Raw genomic sequence first — 19,179 nt, forward strand, 5'->3', positions numbered from 1 at the left:
GGAAACTCTGATCATCAGAAAACATCTATTATGTAAACTGAAGTGACCAAGCAATTACGGAGTAAGCACTAAACTTAATGTGGTGGATTCATGACTAATTGCAATAAAAGGTGCTGATTTTCTTGAAGCACTTACTGCAGTCGTGGTGTGGGTGTTCATCTGTCCCATCACCGCAGTCGTTGACCTCGTTACACACTTTTCTCTGTCCGATGCAACGGCCATTCCCACACTGGAACTGATCAGGAGCACATGGAGGACTGTCTGCAAGGAGGTGTGAAAATACAGACCATAAAACACGAGTCACTGTCTGTTTTTATTAGACATCTATTGTTTATAGTTTATTTAAAATATGGGGATCTTATTTTAATTTTGTTATTTGCTCTACAGTGTAAATGTTTCAAAGAGCACAGTGTAAAAGAAAACTTTTCAAATGCATCTTTTCTTCAATATCCCATAATCAACTTGCCCGATTCCCCCATCAGGATGTCATTTAGCTCTGCAGAGGCCATTCATTTCCTTCAGGTGTGTTGGGTATGCATGTAAAAGCTGCAGGATAGTAAACCAGATCTGGTGTCCTGGTATACAATTTTCTCCTAAGATTTTTTTTCTTTGAATAAAGACAGTTTCTAAGAGTGAGAAAGTTCTTTTGTGTTTTTTCACAATACTTGTAAATTGTTCAAAGAGTAGCTCAAGGAACATAGTGTTCATCTCATATCAACATGAAGTCAAAACAATAAGACTGTTTTCTAGAAACAACTGCATCTCTCATCCAAAAGAAAAAAAACAAAAAAAACAGGGATTTTCTCAGTTCAGAATGACTCTTCACAGCCGTTGTCATGACTACATTTTAAAGTGAAGGTTATATTTAGCCTCTAAAAACAAGATAACTACAAGTCTTACCAGTTTTCTCACACCCCTCTTCATCACTCCGATCCGGGCAGTCATCCTCACCATCACATCTCCATGACAACCGCACACAACGTCCAGTTCCACACCGGAACTGGTCAGCTGTACACATTGACGAAGCTACAGGGGAAAAAAAAAAAAAATTAAACAAAATATTTGTAGAGTATTTCTAACAAAACTTATCGATGATTTTTAGGACCGGCGGATACTTACTGCAGTTCTTTTCGTCCGACTGGTCGTCACAGTCGTATTCACCATCACATCTCCAGCCAGAGTTGATGCACATGCCACTACTGCACATGAATTCAACTGATCTGCAGGGTTGATGGGAAGCTGTACAAATACAAACAGTTAGAGATTTTAGCTCTAAGAGAAAGTCCTAAACAGAAATATATTCAGGTTATATAGGTTAAGATTAAATATTATAATGTTTTTATAGACTCTTGTTATTCTTAGAGATTTTTACTATTCTCAGAGTTATGAGAGAACTCCATGTTCTCTAATAACATGATGTCATGTTATTAGAGAACATGACATCATGAATTGTCTAAAAATCTAATAACGTCCGACAGAAAACTGAAAATGGATGATCATTTACTTTTTCTGTACAATGATGATGCAAAATAAAAGATCCAATCCACACAGATGTACTGCACTGAGCTAAAAGTTCACCTTCCACGACCATCTCAGGCCCTTCACGTAATAAAAGCAGGTAGGTGAGAGAAAAAAATGGACCTAGAGCTAAATAGAGCAATTCCCAAAGATCTCGCTAACCATGTGTTCCAATCTCGTAATAAGTTTAAGAAAATAAAGTACTGTTGTGCTGCTTAAAGGAGGGTGAACAAAGAAAAGTAGTGGGCTTAAGAACTAGAGATGAGACAAGTTTCAAGACTTTCTACTCTAATAGTTTGACAAACTTAAACGATCTACAATAGAAAGTGATTTTTGAAAATTATTTTGTTTATACAATCAATTCCTTGCTTGTTTCACCAAGTTAATTTAAAAGCATGTGTAATGACAGTTTCTTTCCACTGCAAGTGACAGACATATTGAAGTGACCCAGTCAAAGTCCAGACTGGAATTTAATAAATGATCTGTGAAGGGAGCTAAAGATTATGGTCAGAGACATGAAGCTCATCCAGAAAGAAATGTATCAAACTACCAGTGGAAAATGCAATCTGATCAGCAATAACTATGTATTTCATTATATTTTCAGAGATGCTCATCTCATTTCCAAATAGAAAAATGCCTTGGTTGAATTAAAGTATTTGAAATGTAAAACTGCCTAGGTTATTAGTAATCAGAGATTTAATCAAACATTTTCAAAACATGAATGAAAATACAAATTTTAACTTTGGATAACTTTTTACTAATTCAGGAGCTTTAAATTATGGTTGGGCTTGTTTGTGGGTTTTGTTCTTGTTAGGATGAATAAATCTAAAAGGGTCCTAAAAGGGTCCACATGTCACAGGGTTCATTCAAATTAATTATCATATGTACATAACTTAAAATAATTTATGTACATATGATTCAGAAAGGCTTCCCATGAGGTTGCCTTTTATTAGGTTGTTAAAAATTGACTTGTAGAGGCGTCTTATCCTCATGCTGCCTCTAAATTTAATCCTTCAGTTTCATAGATAAAAGTAGTTTCTAAAGCCAGCAATACTTCCTCCTTACCATCATTAATTATTCCTGTTTAATCTGTCTGTTTGCATGATTATCTGAAAGCGGATACTGGCTGTTCAAACTTTAAATCTCTCTCCATCTCACTACATGCTATGAGATCAAAGTGAAGCCCAAAATGGCAGCACAAAAAGGATGTAGGTGGATGAAAAGATTAAAGCTGAATCAAACATAAGCATCTTACATCCTCATCCTGAGCTTGTGTGTGTGAGTACGCCTTTGACATGTTTCCTCCTGACAGCAGGAGTGAGCTCCCATCGAAGCGTCAGCGAGAGCGCGATGGAAGAGGAACGAAATGACAAGCAAGGAAATGTAGAGGAGAGGGGGGGGGACTGATGTGGAGCTTGAAGCTTCCATGTGCACGCCTATCAGCTGGGCAGGAGAAGAGAAGGATGATCAAAACAGCAGGTGGTTGTCCCCGCAGAGAAACCAGCAGACAAAAACGGAGATGGAAAAGTGAGTGAATCAGTGTGGGACGCCAAGGAGAAACACACGCACGCCCACGCCTATGCCCAAAGAGTCATCCACAACTTTCTCCCTCACAGACAGACACACAAAACTCGTAAACAATTCCAAGTTCATGTGCTCAGCGATGAAGCCAAAAGCTGTCCCCATGTGGTAATGATACATGCAAGTTGGGGTATTTTTGAGACTATTGATGTGTGTGTGAAGATCCACATGAGCCAAAAGAAGAGGAGAGGGAGAGAAGGAGAGCAAGAGGGGGAGAGAGAGACTTTTCCTCTAACAAAGCACCCTTCATGTGTCTGGAGAGTGGATGCCAAGGAATGCTGTCTGAGGATGGGCAGTCTTATGCCTCTGAGGAATGCCTCCTCTGAGGGTGTCGGTGTGTGAAAGAGGGGGAGTGTGTCCACAAAATATGAAACAGAATTCACTGAAAGCCCCGCCCCATATCCTCCTCACATGGATGAATGTGGGCCAGAAATAAATGTAACAAAAATAAAGTGGGCAGATTGAGAGTTAAGGACAGCAGCAAATTAGCAGAGGTCAGAGCGATTGTCAGGACCTACAATCTGTGAGCAGGATGCTGAAATGTTATTCGAAAATTTGAAATGTTTGTTTTTCTTTTACATTTCTGTAAACTTCAGAATTTCCTTATGTTTATGTTTCATTACAGACCTTTTGTATAAACAATTTCCTCAAAGATCTACGCACAATGCTCTATATCTGTGTCTTTAATAGATGCAATACGCCAAATGGACATCTTTTCTATGTCTTTTTTTATTATTGTCAAACATTTCTAATTCAGCATTTCATAAGTATTCACACCCATGGCTTTCTGTTTGTTGAATACATATTCACAGATTTTTGTTGTTTCTACAATTTATTTTGGGATATCAGCTCCCATTTGTCTCTGCAGATCCTCTCCATCCCACTCCGTTTGGACTGGCAGCGTTTGAAAGCTGACATTTTTAGTTGCATTGAACTCTGGTTAGACCATTCACAAGTGGAGATTTTCCCATGCTTGACCTGCCGATCAACAGCCTGAGCTGATCCAGGGATTTCTGGCTGATTTAGGTATATCTAGTGATGATTGATCAAATAGCAGTGAGAAACCTTGAACCTGTGGTTATCATGCTGATGATAAACTCCTCAAAGGCATAGAACCGCCTGTGTTTGAGTGTGTGTATGCTTGAGATAAGGTGGAGCAACATGAAACGGAGTGAGTAAGAGGAGCATAGAATATCACACATGGAAGATCAAGGACAGAGAGCAACAGACATTTCTATAGGAGGATTTTTTTTCTCTGTGTAGGAAGGAGAATAAACTATGACTGACAATTTAGAAGCTTTATTAGCTGACAACGCAAGCTGCATTGCAAACATGTGTTCTTACTTTTAAGTCACAAGAATTGATATGCGTCAGTATATGTCAACATGCAAAAACGCAGTAGCAGTTGGCAGATGTTTTAAAGCAGAACTTGGAAATCTCAACTAAAGAACGGACTTTGAACGAATGCAGCTCGTCGTCTTTCTGTCTCTCTGCTTTCGCTCAACCTTCAAAGTCCTTCCCTTAAGAGGAGTCTCTTCATGCAAATGCAGGCTAATAATTATTGCAACCAAATAAGTGCCACTGAACCACTTTACGCACAACACTTAATATGGTCCTTTGTGAGTTATTGGGATGTTATTAGTTTGGGGTTTCACAGAGTCCCTTGGAACTTGTTCTTGTCCCATCGCTGCATTTGGAACAGGTTTCCTGCTGATTGAAATAACAGTGCATAAATAAATAAATAACATGGAATGTTGCATTTTGTCTTTATTAAAGAGATATAGCACCCGGAGGCAGCAGCTGCTTTTTAATTTGAGAGTGGGACTGTGAGCAATTGGCGCACTGCAGCAGGAAATAATCACATCAGATCAACAACTTACAGGAGACAACAGAAGCTTAAAGAGAATAACATGACTGTCTTACTATAAAAAAAAAACACAAAATCACTATTTACTTATAGATCAGAAAACTAGAGATCAACATTTAGGTGTTTCAATACACATTTATTATGAAGTTTCCTCTAAGAAATCTGATTTCAGTGGATTTTTAAATGACAGGCCTCTACATAACTACAGAAGAAGCTGCTGAGGTAATTCTGTTCCTTTAAATCACGTGTTTTGGAGCAAAGAAACATCAAACAAGCACGATGGTGTGCCTGAAGGGCCAGGTTTGTGGAAAATACCACATCAGGACACGCACTGTTGATCTCTCATCCTCCTCTGATATTTTGCAGAAGGCCACCGCACACTGAACATTACAATAGTGTATGTCAAGCTGGTTCTGGCCCCAAGAGAGCCCTGAATAAACCCCAATAAAACCCTGAGGAGGACCTAGAAGTTTTGAAGTAGCTGTTATTGGCCCTTGAATCCACTTGCTCACCCCCTGTGGTAGAACAACACTTATGCAGCTATCAAAAGAAGTGTGAAATCCTCCCTGTTTTCTCCAAAGTAGTCAAAGGCCCTCTTGACATCTGATGATACTTAGTATCCAGGATAATTTGGATTAAGTTGATTTAATTCACAAATGGCATTCAAATCTACCCTAAGTGTGCAGACCACTCGTTGTTCAAAATGACCATCAGCAAGTCTGGTAAGTTGCTGTTTCATCACAAACACATTGAGTCAACTTCAGTAAATTCTTCTGTAGATATCAGCATTATTGAGATTCACAAATGCTGCATTTTGTTGAATTATTTCAGACACCCAACTCAATTATGGCAGTATTATGTATTCTTTTGGGCACATAGTGTCATTTTGTCACAATTAAGTAACTATGTTAACTTCTATTGTTATGAAAATTATATAATACATATATATATATATATATATATATATATATATATATAAATGACTTAAAAGAAATCTGACTTCATAATTTAACATCTTGAGATTGGTGTTAAATTATGTTTCTTTAAAAATGTTTGCTGAGCCCAAAAGCAAATCTCTTGTTTTACCGGTCTGTTTACAATCTGTCCCTCACCAAAGTTAAGATTAAGAAAAAAACTAGAGTTAGCCTTACATATTAGTCTAAAGTAAATCAAATATTCCCCAAATGGTATGTTGTTATAAATTAGTGAAATCCAACCATCTTATACTGGACGTGTTTATGAATCTGAGTGACGATGAACTCACAGCAGTCCGACTCATCTGACCAGTCTCCACAGTCATCATCTCCGTCGCAGTGGTAGATATCCAGGATACAGCGACCATATGCACACTGGAACTCCTCCACGCTGCAGGTGGCCGTCATCACATCTGAGGCTGCAGCGGAACAAAACAGCACGTTAAACAGATGCTGGGAAAGGCGCTGCAGCAGTTGGCTGTCTACAACTCTTTGAAGCTCTAACTCTATTCTGCTAGCAACTGAAGATGAAATGTATGAGTATCATACATCTCTATTGGCCTGTTAAACTTTTTGTTATGCATTGCATAAAGTTTCTTAGTATTGGATCACAGACGGCCACAAAACTAAAATCTCTGCCTCTTGGTATGTAGGTTTACAAAGGGTCAGCCATTTCCCCAAAAATTTCCCTCAAAAGTTAGATTTTTGAAACAGGCAACTGTACAATTGAATGCTGGGATTTCCTGGATAATTGACTGAAGACTTGAAGTAATTAAATGATGGAATGAAACAATTTAATCTGATTAATTAGAAGCTTTGTAATTAATTAATCACAGCTCATCTTTTAATCTCCCTTTTCATGGGCTTTTTCAATTCAGCTTTTCATTCAACAATATTGTTGAGTAAAATATTGCTGTCAAGACCCAATCCAGCAACATATAAATTAAAAAAATCATTCAAACTTTTAAAGCCAAACTTCTGTATTTTAGCCCAAGCTTCTCAAGCTAAAGCCTCTTCCAGGACCCTGTCAGCATCCTTCAAATCCCTTCCTCAAGAGTCTCAGATTTGTGTTCTGAGAGAACTCCCAAACATTCCAGTTTAAATTTGTAAATTACATGAATCGAAGGTTTTCCAACTGTGAAAATTTATCGCATTTTTGCAGTATTTTTATGTTCTAAGAAATATGTTATTATGAATCCTGAATCAAGAGGGAGCCAGTATATCTCTGCATATTTGGTGATCAACTGGAGAGCTTTATGGGAACTAGCATCAAATAAAGCTAAAAGTGCACCACAGTGGTTGAGCCTGCAGGGTACAAATGCATGCTCCAGTTTCTCTGCATTGGTTCAGATCAAGATTTGCCTAAGTTTTCAGAGTTTGCAGAAGGAAGAAGAGAATTTAAATTTTTTCACAGGAGTGAATCCTTAGTTAAAAGCAAAGATTTTCGTCAAAATTGACAATCTAATTCCTGACAGGGACACAACGCTATGGTAAGACTGCTAAAAGGGATTATTTGGTTTTTATTACAATAAGAATACCAAAATAAAAAGTTAGTTGTCTTCATGTTTCCAGTTAAAAGACTAAAAGCTAAACAACTGATTTTTTAATTACATCAGTAAATAAATCTGGTCCTCAGTGTGTGAGTAGATATTGTTAGTTTGATAATTTTATCCAAAACTCGAGACCTTATCTAAATAAAATTAGTGCAGAACCTCGTATACGAAAACATCCCATGCTTACGTCAGTTTCTATGTTTTCCTTGAACTACGTCAGTCTCTAGTTGAAAATTTATTCCTCACTGTTAAATCTACAAAATTATTTTTTCATTAATTTCATTACTTACGGCAATTTTCCTCATCTGATCCGTCCTTACAGTCCGTGTCTCCATCACAGTACCAGTGCTCAGCGATACAACTTCCATCTGTGCACCGGAACTCTTTGTCTGAACATTTGCGCATATCTGACATGAAAAACAACACGTGTTACAGATGAAGGCTGCACAAATTAATTTCTGCCTGTTTTACAACACACCAACACGGAGGACTTACCACACTGCTCGTCACTGTTGTCACCACAATCATTGTCGCCGTCACAGTGCCAGAGGCTGCGGATGCAGTAGCCATTTTGGCACTGGAACTCATCCTCTTCGCATTCTCTGGGAGCTGCATGAAGGAAAGAAATGCTTTAAAAATAATAAAAGTACAGATACAGTGTTCTGCTGAGAAATAGATAAAACCCCTGCCTCTTTTGTAGGATTCAGAGGAAAGCAGAGAAAATACATTTTGTCCCCCAAAACTGATTTAGGGCTCCAAAGAAGGGCATTTAGCCGATCAAACACAGAGTACACTGAGGTTTGATCTCAGCTAGAAAACTTTCAATGAAAGCTAATCTCGAATAGTTTGAAAATAAAATAAATGGGTTATCTTCACAGTCACTGACCTATAAAATATTATTGATAAAGCAGAATTGCTGGATTATCGACAAATGCAGTACGGAAAAACTGAATTCAATATTTAAAAAGCTGAAAAAACTGTGGCATAGGTCATTTTGAACAGACTAAACCAATTGCACACCAACCAAGAAAAAAAAAAATAATGGGATGGGATGACAAGAGTGCTCTTTAAAAGTAAAAAGTTTACATAAGGATAATTAAATTATAGTGTCAGATAAGTAGGTTACTTGCCCTAAAAACAAAAACAAACCAAAGGATCCCTTCTGAACAGACAACAAATGCGTCAGCAAATCACAACCCTCTTCAGGGTGGAAGTCGTCACCAATCAAGCTATATCAATATTTCAAGCTTTAGCTGCCTTTGGTGTCAGTAAGGCTTTCAAGAGTTGGAGGAAGCACAGAAGTAGCAGTAATTTCTACAATAGTTGAGACATTTATGATATTCATTTAGGCTCCAACTCAAACATTAGGACTTTAGCAGAGCAGGGAGGTTTAAGATATTCTAAGAAAGTTGCTTTGTTTTATCCTTTTCATTTGGTCTGACTTTTTCCATTCTGGCTTAACTTCTCCCTCCGATCCCTATACAAAACAGTGAGGAATCTGTGATGTGTGTTTGTGTGCACAAGGTAAATGTATCTAATTTTAAAACCTGGTAATTTACAATATGAATTGCTCTTCTTTTGGATAGCATTTAGATGATGATTTAAGATCTAGCAAGGGAGCAAAATGGGAATGCAACAAAGCTCAATGCCTACATGCTCTATACATTAAATAATCTAACTATGGCGTCACATTACTGCCAAAAACCCTGAGGAGCTTATTAAGCAATAACCGTAGGGCATTCATTAATCAGTGGAGTGCATATCTTTAATTTGGGGGGTTCCCATTTATTTGTGGCCCCTGAACTCAGTGTTTTGCCACGGAGTGGAAAAACGCACTCACTCCAGTAAAACTGCATTTGCTCTCTGTGTGTCGAGGGCAGATCAGTCGACTGAGCTACCAACTCAACTAACAAATACAGCAACAAAATGAGGACAATTTTCTGGTGAGAGAATACCGATGAGGGCGTGGTTTTTTTTTTTTCCATTTTTTTCTCCGAAGAGTTTTTGCGGCGCTAGTGGCTCGTATTTTTTCGACAGTAGGCAGACAGAAAGGAGGGTGAGGAGAGGGGGGAAGACTTGCGGCAAGGGTCGTCGTTACCGGGAGTCGAACCCGCGACGTCTGCGTCGAGGACTAAGGCCTCCAAACGTGGGGTGTGCTAACCCCCTGCGCCACCACAGCACGCCCCGAGGGCGTGTTTAATGATTCATCATGTTGTGTTCATGGGTGTTCGAAAAAGGGGTCATGAACTCAGTATATCAGTACGCCAATTATCAAAAGTCCTGTACTCAATTATGAATTTCTGAGCTTGCTTTAATTCCAAGCCACTTTGAATGAACGACCAATTAACAGAAACTCTGTTTTCTTCTCTTGATCAATCACGCTAAACGTGATTATATGTGCAAAGACATTTTTCAGTTAATAGGTTAAATTCAATCCACAATGAAGCATTTAGGAAGGAATTATTATATTAGTGATTTCCATTGGGAATCTTCTTGCCATTGATTACGTTTCTAAAATCACTGCTGCCACAATCAATGGCGACTCCCAGCTGTGGGCATGACGGGGGCCAAGTTAACAGGTTCATCAAGGAAAACCAGTGATAGATGGCGAATAGAAGGTAATATTTTATTTATAACACTACTGTGTGTGCATAAGACACAGACTGATGTAGAGTCGACGAGGCAAAACCAGCAGGATGCCTAAAGATTGGAGGAACAAACCGGGAGGAAAAAGTTCTACTGTAATCCTGTTCCATGTTTCATTTTATCCTCTGGCGTAACACAACATTCTGCTAGCGTACCTGAGAAGCAGCACTGATGCACCGGACTTTTGAGATCAAAGACATAACAGGAGGGCAGACAGTCAAAACACAATCTAATATTTTATTTATGTGCCCCTACGCATAATATATAGTGAATTATTTCTGCATGTTTGTAAAATGGTTTAATCACAACCAAGCGACATAAGTAACAAATATGACAATGTGCAATATTTTTGTTATCTTAAATTATTTTATTTACAAAAGAAAATCATATTTAGTTACAGTTTAGAAGCAGGTGAAAAAAGCTTTCAGTTTTAGTTAAGTATAGAAATTTTAGGCATTTATTTTCTTTTTTTATTTGAGTTTCATTTGTTTAAGTTACAATTCATTTTTATAATTTTTGGGGGACTTTGGTCAGCTGTTGTTGTAAATGTGTAATAAACTTTAACACATTTTGTCAAAGTCAGGCAAACATAGCAACTAAACTTATATACTTCACTATCAGGCTACTGTAATATTGCGACTTTTTAGTATTGTGTGATCACTTAATGCAACTTAAGGTATTTATTTTTAGCTACGTAATTCCTGAGACTTATTGCTGAATTCTGGTTGCAAATTATCAAAAAAATAAATTGTTCAAAAATTCAACTATGTGTGTTCTGTTTTTGTTTTACATGATAGACTATTTTTTGTAAATCCCTTTCAGTTATTTTAAGTAAAGGTTCAGCAAGATGATAGAGAGAAATTCATGTTTAAGGCAGAAGAAAAAAAAGAAAAGGCAGGTGCAATTATATGCTTTATGGATCTTACAAAGTATGACATAAAAAAATTTTTGTTTTTTTTGCTCTCTATTAAAATCCTTTAGCTACTCTGACACTTTTATTAAAAATCAAATGCTACATATATTGTGAGCCATTTGCACATAATATAAAAAGTAGTAATATCAATATTAAGGGTCAAAGCTACAGTGGGTTCAGACATTTTCAGGAATTCTTTACAGCACTCCAGCTAATAATCATGAATGTCAAGTAAACATTCTGCAAGAAATTGCCCTTTCTTGATTTGCGCTTTATATTAAACCTGTCCAACACCAACCCCTGCCATCCTGTCCTTTATTAAAAATAAATACATTTCAAAGCGCAGAAGTTCTTGAGTGGGTCCAAATAAAAATTTCATTTCCTCAACACAATTGACAAATGCTCTCATTTGATCTATTATTCAGGAGGCAAGACAACAATTGACTTGCCCCTTCTTCTGTCTTTTCCATCATCCCTCTCCTCCGTCCATGAGGTAAATAGAGAGAGGTCAAAGGTCAACAAACCCTGGAGACGCTCATCACTCACACAGCAGCCAAACGTCAAAGGGCAAAGGCCACTGGGAGTCGTTACAAGGCCCCCCAACATGCGTGTGGGCGTGTGTGTGTGTATGTCATGAAATTGTGTTTTTTTTTTTCTTTGTGAATTGTCTTTTCAAACTTCATGAATCCAGAATATCTCACGTAGGAACACACAGCCCAACACAGAAACAACACACCTCAGATGCAGGTTTTTGTCTGGCATCTTGAAAACTACTTTATCTCCAGCCAAGCGTGGAGGATCGTCTGCCCGTCTCTAAATAATGAAATAAAGCCAATTCGTTGTGGAGAGGGGAGAGCAAAAATAAGGGGGGAATTTACTGGGCATGAGGATGAAAAATTCATAGCCAGCTTTGCCAGGAGCAGACAGACCCCCCATCAGGAAGTGATTCAGTGTCTGGCGGCAGATACAGTATGTGGGTCAGGAGAGGAGGAGATATCGCTGGATGATGGATAAGAAACAGCTTTCAGAGGACAAAGAGGTAGCCTGTACCTGCCATAGAAAAACAAGAAGTATTACAGAAAACACTCAGAGTGACAGCTGTGTCTGCTGGATTTTCTAAGAGGTTTCATTTTTACTCTTAATGGCTGAAGCTGCTTTTTAATTAGAGACAAGTTAATCCCCCCTTCCATTCTGACAAAAGATGACAGAGTAGATCAATTTGTGCAATTCTCAGGTTAAACATAAATCACTGACTCTGAATCAGATCAAACAAAGGTCAAACTAAAACATAAATGCAAACATTATGCTGCTTTGGAGTTCATTTCAGGTGTTTTTGGTAACCAGAGAATAAATCCTAATGACACTGATGATCTCTGAGTGTTTGTTAAGTGCTCTTTATCAGGTCAAAATGTCACCATGTCACTCCGGAGTAAATCAAACACAAAACGCTTCATTATTTTGCTTAATGGCTTCTTCCAGCAGCACCCACCAGCAGGCTCTTGGGTTACAACCACAGCAGTCACAACTGACCTAATGGCTTCAGCTCTGAAAAGCCACCTCCTCATTTAAAATTTTGTGATCTTCTCAAATTCCACGTTGTCGTAAGTAAGTAAGACAAATTGTTCTGAGCTTGTAGACAGGAGCCTCAGGCAGGCGCTGCCAGTTAACTCCCATTGCACATAGTCCTGAACTCAGCATTAGCTCAAAGAAAAGCAAAGACAGGTTAAAAGCAATTCAATGAAAAGTGATCTAATAGGAAGAAATAAGGGCATGTAAAACTATTGAGATTTGAAAATTTAAAAGTACAAACTCAAAATTAAATGTCTACAGACACTTGTGCATAAACTGATTCTACTCTCTAGTTTTGTACATTAACCATTCCTTATTCATTTTGGCATGAATAAAGTTCATGACGTGGGTCAGTATAGATAGAAAAAAAGAGTAAATCACTTCCCCTACCCCAAGAAAAACAAACAACAAAAAACCCCAGAAATTGTAAGTTGCCATCACCTTGGTACTGTGCTTTAAGGTTTGAAAGTAACAACTTCAGTTCTCTATATATCTTTTAATGTGGTCAAAAAGCTAATATTTTGTCTCAATTTACTGAAAATATTTTCAAGAACATTGAATCCAGTCCTACACCTTATTTATGATCCCATAGCTGGAGTTAATAGTTCAGATGTTTCTTGGTAGGATTTGGCTGCAAATGTTTTTATTAATGTTTTATCAATTCAAGAAGTTTTCTTGAAATATTTTGGAAAATGTCTACCTTCTCAAAAGAATCCTAACAAAGATGGAAATGTAGCAGCACACATTCACCAGGCAGCAATGCACTGATACATAAATACCCGTCTCAGAAATAGACGGTGCTGACTTCACCCATTGGGTCCACTTTTGCTTGGCTGACAGCTGGGGGATATTTTGGTGTAGCCTTACACACAGACACACAGACACACACCCCCACGCATATTTACACAAAACACACACCATGTCAAAATGGAAACAGAATAAGAATTTAAAAGTATTATCTGTTCAGTGTGATAAACTGCTGGATTTGCACCAATAAGTAATAAAACATACAATTTAGTATGCATGGCTGCCCTAAACATTTGCCCACTTCAATAAATCCCTATTTTGCACTCAAGAGTGTTAAAAAAGTTTGGATGAATCTGTGACTAATCATGGATTTCACAGTATGCAAAAGCAACACGTTGCGTATGTTGTTGCTGAAGAGGATCTGTACTCACGGCAGTCTTGCTCGTCTGAGTCGTCTTCGCAGTCGTTGTCTCCATCGCAAACCCAGGAGCGACGGATACATTTCCCGTTGTCGCAGTGGAAGTCCAGCGGTGAGCAGGTAGGGAGCACTGCAAGCACACAAGTACAGACGACGAGACTGTTAGCAACGTGCAAACAAACAGTCCAGGAGAGAAGGCACAGAGAAGCTGCCGTCTTCTGTAGACAAGTCCCAACATAACAGCACACTGAAAGTTAAAAATGTAAACCATATCCAGAAAAATAAACTAAACTCACTCTTTCACTAAACAATCTTTATGTATTCATACCCTCTTTATGCTCTGCCATTTTTAACCAAAAAATACAACAGTGAAGAGGAAGCAAAATTATATTCTGTTAAATATTTTACTATGAGAAATCTGAACAGTGTTGTATTTGTATTAACTATTGTTTTTGTATTTTACTTTTTACTTAATCATGATGACCCTAAATTTAGCCCAGGAGATACAACTACCCTCCACTAATGCATAGTTTATCTCAGCATAAATTCAGCTCATCTGTTGGACAAAAATTCTGAAAACCAAGAATAAAGAAGAAGAAGAAGAATTACTTTATTCATTCCAGCAGGGAAATTATTTCGCAGTTACAGCAAGAATTTTTTATACACAGATTAACACACACACGACGGGAGCTGCGTCTGCAGGCAGCCAGCTGAGCCGGTGTTCTATCAGATAGCCATACATGTCAGAATAGCATACATATGGTAAGAGCGCATGCGCACGCATGCGCATTCTGCAGGAGGTCCGCGATATTGAGAGGAGTCGTCAGCTTGTCAAACGCGAGAAGAGACACAATAAAAAGTAAGTAAATAAATTAAATTTAATGCTGCTGCAGCTGCAGTAAACTACAAAACACGTCCTGTTTAAATTCACGTCCCCCAGTTCCTTGATATTTTTGGGTTGGATAACATGTCTGCTAACTTGGATAGCATGTCGTGTATGTGATATGTTAACCTGAAAAGCCTTCATGTTCCGGTGTTCTATCAGATAGCCATGCGTTGTCAGATCGTCATACGCGTACAGGGCGTGTTTTGTAGTTTACTGCAGCTGCAGCAGCATTAAATTTAATTTATTTACTTACTTTTTATTGTGTCTCTTCTCGCGTTTGACAAGCTGACGACTCCTCTCAATATCGCGGACCTCCTGCAGAATGCGCATGCGTGCGCATGCGCTCTTACCATATGTATGCTATTCTGACATGTATGGCTATCTGATAGAACACCGGCGCCATTTTTGAAGGAGGACATGCGGCAAAGGTCGTTGGGACCAGGAGTCGAACCTCATAACCAAAAGGACTGAAATCACAACACAAGGTGCATCTACAAAGTACTGACTCCGGAAAACCGAACACAGAGAAACCACGTTTAAAATTTCATATCTGACAAAAGAAATCTGAAAACTACGCATCATTATATTTTTAGTTCACAAATATGAGCCACATTATGTTGCTCTATCACTTATAATCTCAATAGAATAGTCTGAATTTGAGATTTGTCATTGTAAGAAACATAATTACTAGACCATATTCTTCTTTACTGACTGAAACAAACCCATTTTTAGAGGAAAAAAGTCAATGGCGACAACCACTCAGTCAGGAGCCTTATTTGGCCACTGGCTGCCTTGGTTGGTGTCAAACCTTGACACCAACAGTCTAAATGCAGTCAGGATCATTCTGCCTGACCTCAGCTCTTTCAGAACCAAAGTCTGAACTGGACCCATGCAATCTTCACCTTTTTTTAAATGCAGTGCGCTCAGCTCAGCGCATTCCTCCCTAACTTCGTATCCGCTCCAAGTGCAGCTACTCGCTGTCTAAGCTGACCCCGAATGACTGGCCCTTTGTCATTTGCAGACAGAGCTAATTAAATTACAGGCCAGAGAGGGACAGAGAAACAGGGAAGGGAGGAGGAGAGGAGCAACAAACCCCCCTTTACAGTAGACTCTCACTTGCCTGTCGATTACTGATATGAAATATTGACCAAGCGACACAGACTATATGAAAAATGTATGATGTCATGCAGACAGTTAACCAGCGAGGCAGACGGGTGGGGCTGAATTAACTGTATGTGAGTGTAGGGGAATGTGTGTATGTGTAGGTTAGGTTGACGCTCTCCTTTCCGGTAACAATAAAGCCCCACTGACCCACATAACCCTGAAGGGATATGACATCAGTACAAGAGAACCAAATGTATCAGATGTAACCAAAGAACTTCCGTCTGGAAGCTTCTCTTTTATTTACAACAAAGATCCGAGTCATCTACAGAAATATTTTGTTAAAGCTGCCTGTCTAATGGCCACACTGACACTTTGGCTAGGCGCGCATGAAATTATATTTCTGGAGCCTTTCTTCACTTCCCGGCACCTCGAGGATTAATTTCATTACTAAAGGTTAACTATTAGAAATCTGAACTACAACAGCCACGATTTATTCAGCTATAAGAGTTAGTGGCTGGCTTCTCTCAGGTAAAGACTTTAGAAAATTGTATATCACTTTATGACTTAAAATTGTGTCAAAATGTCCCAAGTAGTTTAGCAAAAAAGGTGATTAGATTAAGGTGTTATCTGAATTTAATTTGTTACATTCACTTTGATCAGAGAGACTTTGATTTTTCAGACAGGTTGTTCTAGGACGATGGAAACCCGTTTGCTGTCTGTCCTTTAGGGTTAGTCTTTGGCTGTCAGATTAATCTCTGTTTCATCAACATGAACAAGATTAGTCAGTTATCTGAAGTAAAACATCGATTGCTCATAACCTCTTAGCAAAATCCTACTTCAAACTAATCTAAACTGCCTCTGAGTATTAAACGCTTTACTAACCAGCACAGCTGATGCATAGACCACAATAATCATAACACAAACCATCAGTGACTTATATAAAGACATTGTTTCTCCATCTCATTAAACTCTGAGTTAAATAGAAATCAAACACGGTTTGATTAAAAACCATCGCTTTCAAAGAAGCTTTTGTCTCTTGCTTTTTATGATATAGAAGTAGAAAAGGAAGGAAAATAGTCAAAAAACGGAATTGGCTGGTTACACCTCAATTAAAACTTAATTTACTGAGAAATGTTTGATCAGTGCATCTCTAGTTCTTTTGGGGGAAAGTGATACACAGTCTAGTTTGTTTCAAATTTAAGAAAGCACAGAAATGCACATAAATTTAAGAAATGCATCCAAAGCAAACAAAATCCCTACAGCTGAAAACTATCTGGCTATAATATTTAATTTCAATCATAATATTTGACTGCAAAATAAAAATAAATTATTTTTACCAGTTGGTTGAGCAATTTACTACAATTTTAAGATGTTCACCTCAAACTAAAGGCAAATAGTCCAATTTAAGTGTGTGTTGGTGTGTGTGCGTCTGTGTTTAAGATGTGCCAGAAATTTAGATAGCTTAAATATTTGATCAACTGGATTATCCTTCTTTCACAAAATGATGAAAATGTGTTTGAATATTTAATACAACAAATATTTGCAGCATATAACTCAGAATACATTTACCTTTTCACAATTAAATGTCAAAATTATTTTGTGGGTTTTACTTAATGCCTTACAGTAAAAGGTTCTTCCCAGGTATATAAAAAAAATCCTTCTGAAAAGCTCAAAGTAATAAATTTCATAGTTGCTGGGAGTGCTTCCCAGAGATGCTAGTAGAACTCCAAAACACGTAAAATTTGCTGATTTATTATCCTCTACAGAATTTCTGCTGAGATGCTGAGAGCATTCTCTAAGCCTGGGAGTGAAGTCACAACACTTACGCTCAACTCTGGATAAACTGAAGGCGCTCACGACATTTTGGATGTACGTCGGACTCGACGTCAGCAATGCCCTTAGCCAAAAAAAAAACCTGGGAAATGCTGCAACTTAGTATTCCAATAAATAATTCAGCTTATCTGCAGAAGAGAGTGCTGAGGTAATAAGCACGGACACAGCTACTTCTACAAATATACATACAAAAATGTTGCTGCAGGCTCAGAATCATTCAGAGCAAAACTGCTTAAGCACAAACCGAGCGATAAAAAGATGCAAAGGAAATAAATATTTCACTACTTCAGATCCAGAAAGTGTTTGGGTTGTTCCAGGTATCAGGTGGATCAGTGAGAAGCAAACTGGAAGGCCAGTGAGGTCTCTGGGTGCTTTGATCTCCTTTATCGCACAGATTCTGGTCAGCTCAGCGCTGCTCTTCTCACTACCGCTGCATTCCTTTACTTCTAAGACACACACATAAATCTCACTCACAAGAGCCATCCAAACACTAATAATATCCTCTGTTTGCTGTCCAGTAGATCCAGCAATGCCTTTACACTCCTACACACTCCACCTGCCTTGTTTATTTACCAAATTTACTCACATATATAACAGAACCTGCTGACTAGTATTAAGGAGCAATCTTTACAGCCTCAGATAAAGAATTAACATCAACATTAATGATGTCTCAGCAAATTTTCACAGCAGGTGTACAAACATAGAGCTCTGCTCCATTTCCTGCCTGCAATTCTCAGTTAATCAGACAGCGGTATCGTCCAGGTTATTGGTATAAGGTAACGGCAAAATGAAAAGCAGTTGTTCCAGTTCATTCGCAATAATCAATAAATCAATAAATCAATAAACTGTATGATGAATTAAAACAAGCTCAATAATTTCCGTTTGCATGATTTACCATTTTTCGTTTTTCTCTTAAAACTGGATGATAGAAGTCTTCAAACTGGTGCTTTGGTTCCAAGTAGCTTTTTGCTTACAGAGACTTCAGTGTCCATTTTATTTGTTTTAATTTTTTATTCATATAGGATATTTAAAATGTCTTCCAGTTTCAGTGTTAAATGTTCACTAGAATTTAAAACTTGTTGATCTTTGAGAATGTGTCCTTGCATTACTTTACCATTACTTTTATGTTACTTAAAATGGCCTCAAAATAACAATGTTATCATTTATCATAATAACTTCTAGGACAACTGACCGTCCAGCAAAACAGGCCTACTTTACGGTTTAGAATGACACTCTGAAGTGACGCGGTAACACAAACATGCAAAATGTTGTTTTTTTTCTCGTCACACTCCCCGGGATTTCCCAAACACTTCCTGTGAACAATTATCCCCTGAGAGCTGCTTGGTTTACATGTGTCAGAACACACACACAGACATCCTAAAAACACACTGACCTTCACCGGTGGGTTTTTCTCATCTGAGCTCCAGAATTCCCACATGCATTCCAAGGGCATTCCCACAGAAACAGGCACAGACACCTGCAAGTCCCATCATCACAAGGCTCTTTTATCTGATACACACATGGCACACCCAGCGAGAAAACCGGACAGGTCCTGGAGAAGCTGGGATTT

The 19,179-nt window shown here is 38.3% G+C and overlaps 1 protein-coding gene across 3 annotated transcripts in view; it reads right to left on the reverse strand.

The window, feature by feature from the left end:
- lrp4 (low density lipoprotein receptor-related protein 4) overlaps window positions 1-19,179 on the reverse strand; it is a 112,432-nt gene that overhangs the window by 31,419 nt on the left and 61,834 nt on the right. For all 3 annotated transcript variants that reach the window (XM_028014753.1, XM_028014752.1, XM_028014754.1), the window contains exons 3-9: window positions 13,800-13,916; window positions 7,989-8,102; window positions 7,784-7,900; window positions 6,231-6,359; window positions 1,120-1,239; window positions 901-1,026; window positions 136-261 (exon numbers count right to left, since the gene is read on the reverse strand). In XM_028014753.1, the coding sequence (XP_027870554.1) occupies window positions 136-261; window positions 901-1,026; window positions 1,120-1,239; window positions 6,231-6,359; window positions 7,784-7,900; window positions 7,989-8,102; window positions 13,800-13,916 (849 nt within the window). The remainder of the gene's footprint in view (window positions 1-135; window positions 262-900; window positions 1,027-1,119; window positions 1,240-6,230; window positions 6,360-7,783; window positions 7,901-7,988; window positions 8,103-13,799; window positions 13,917-19,179) is intronic.

Source organism: Xiphophorus couchianus, chromosome 4 (genome assembly GCF_001444195.1).
Source record: "Xiphophorus couchianus chromosome 4, X_couchianus-1.0, whole genome shotgun sequence".
NCBI lineage: Eukaryota > Metazoa > Chordata > Actinopteri > Cyprinodontiformes > Poeciliidae > Xiphophorus > Xiphophorus couchianus.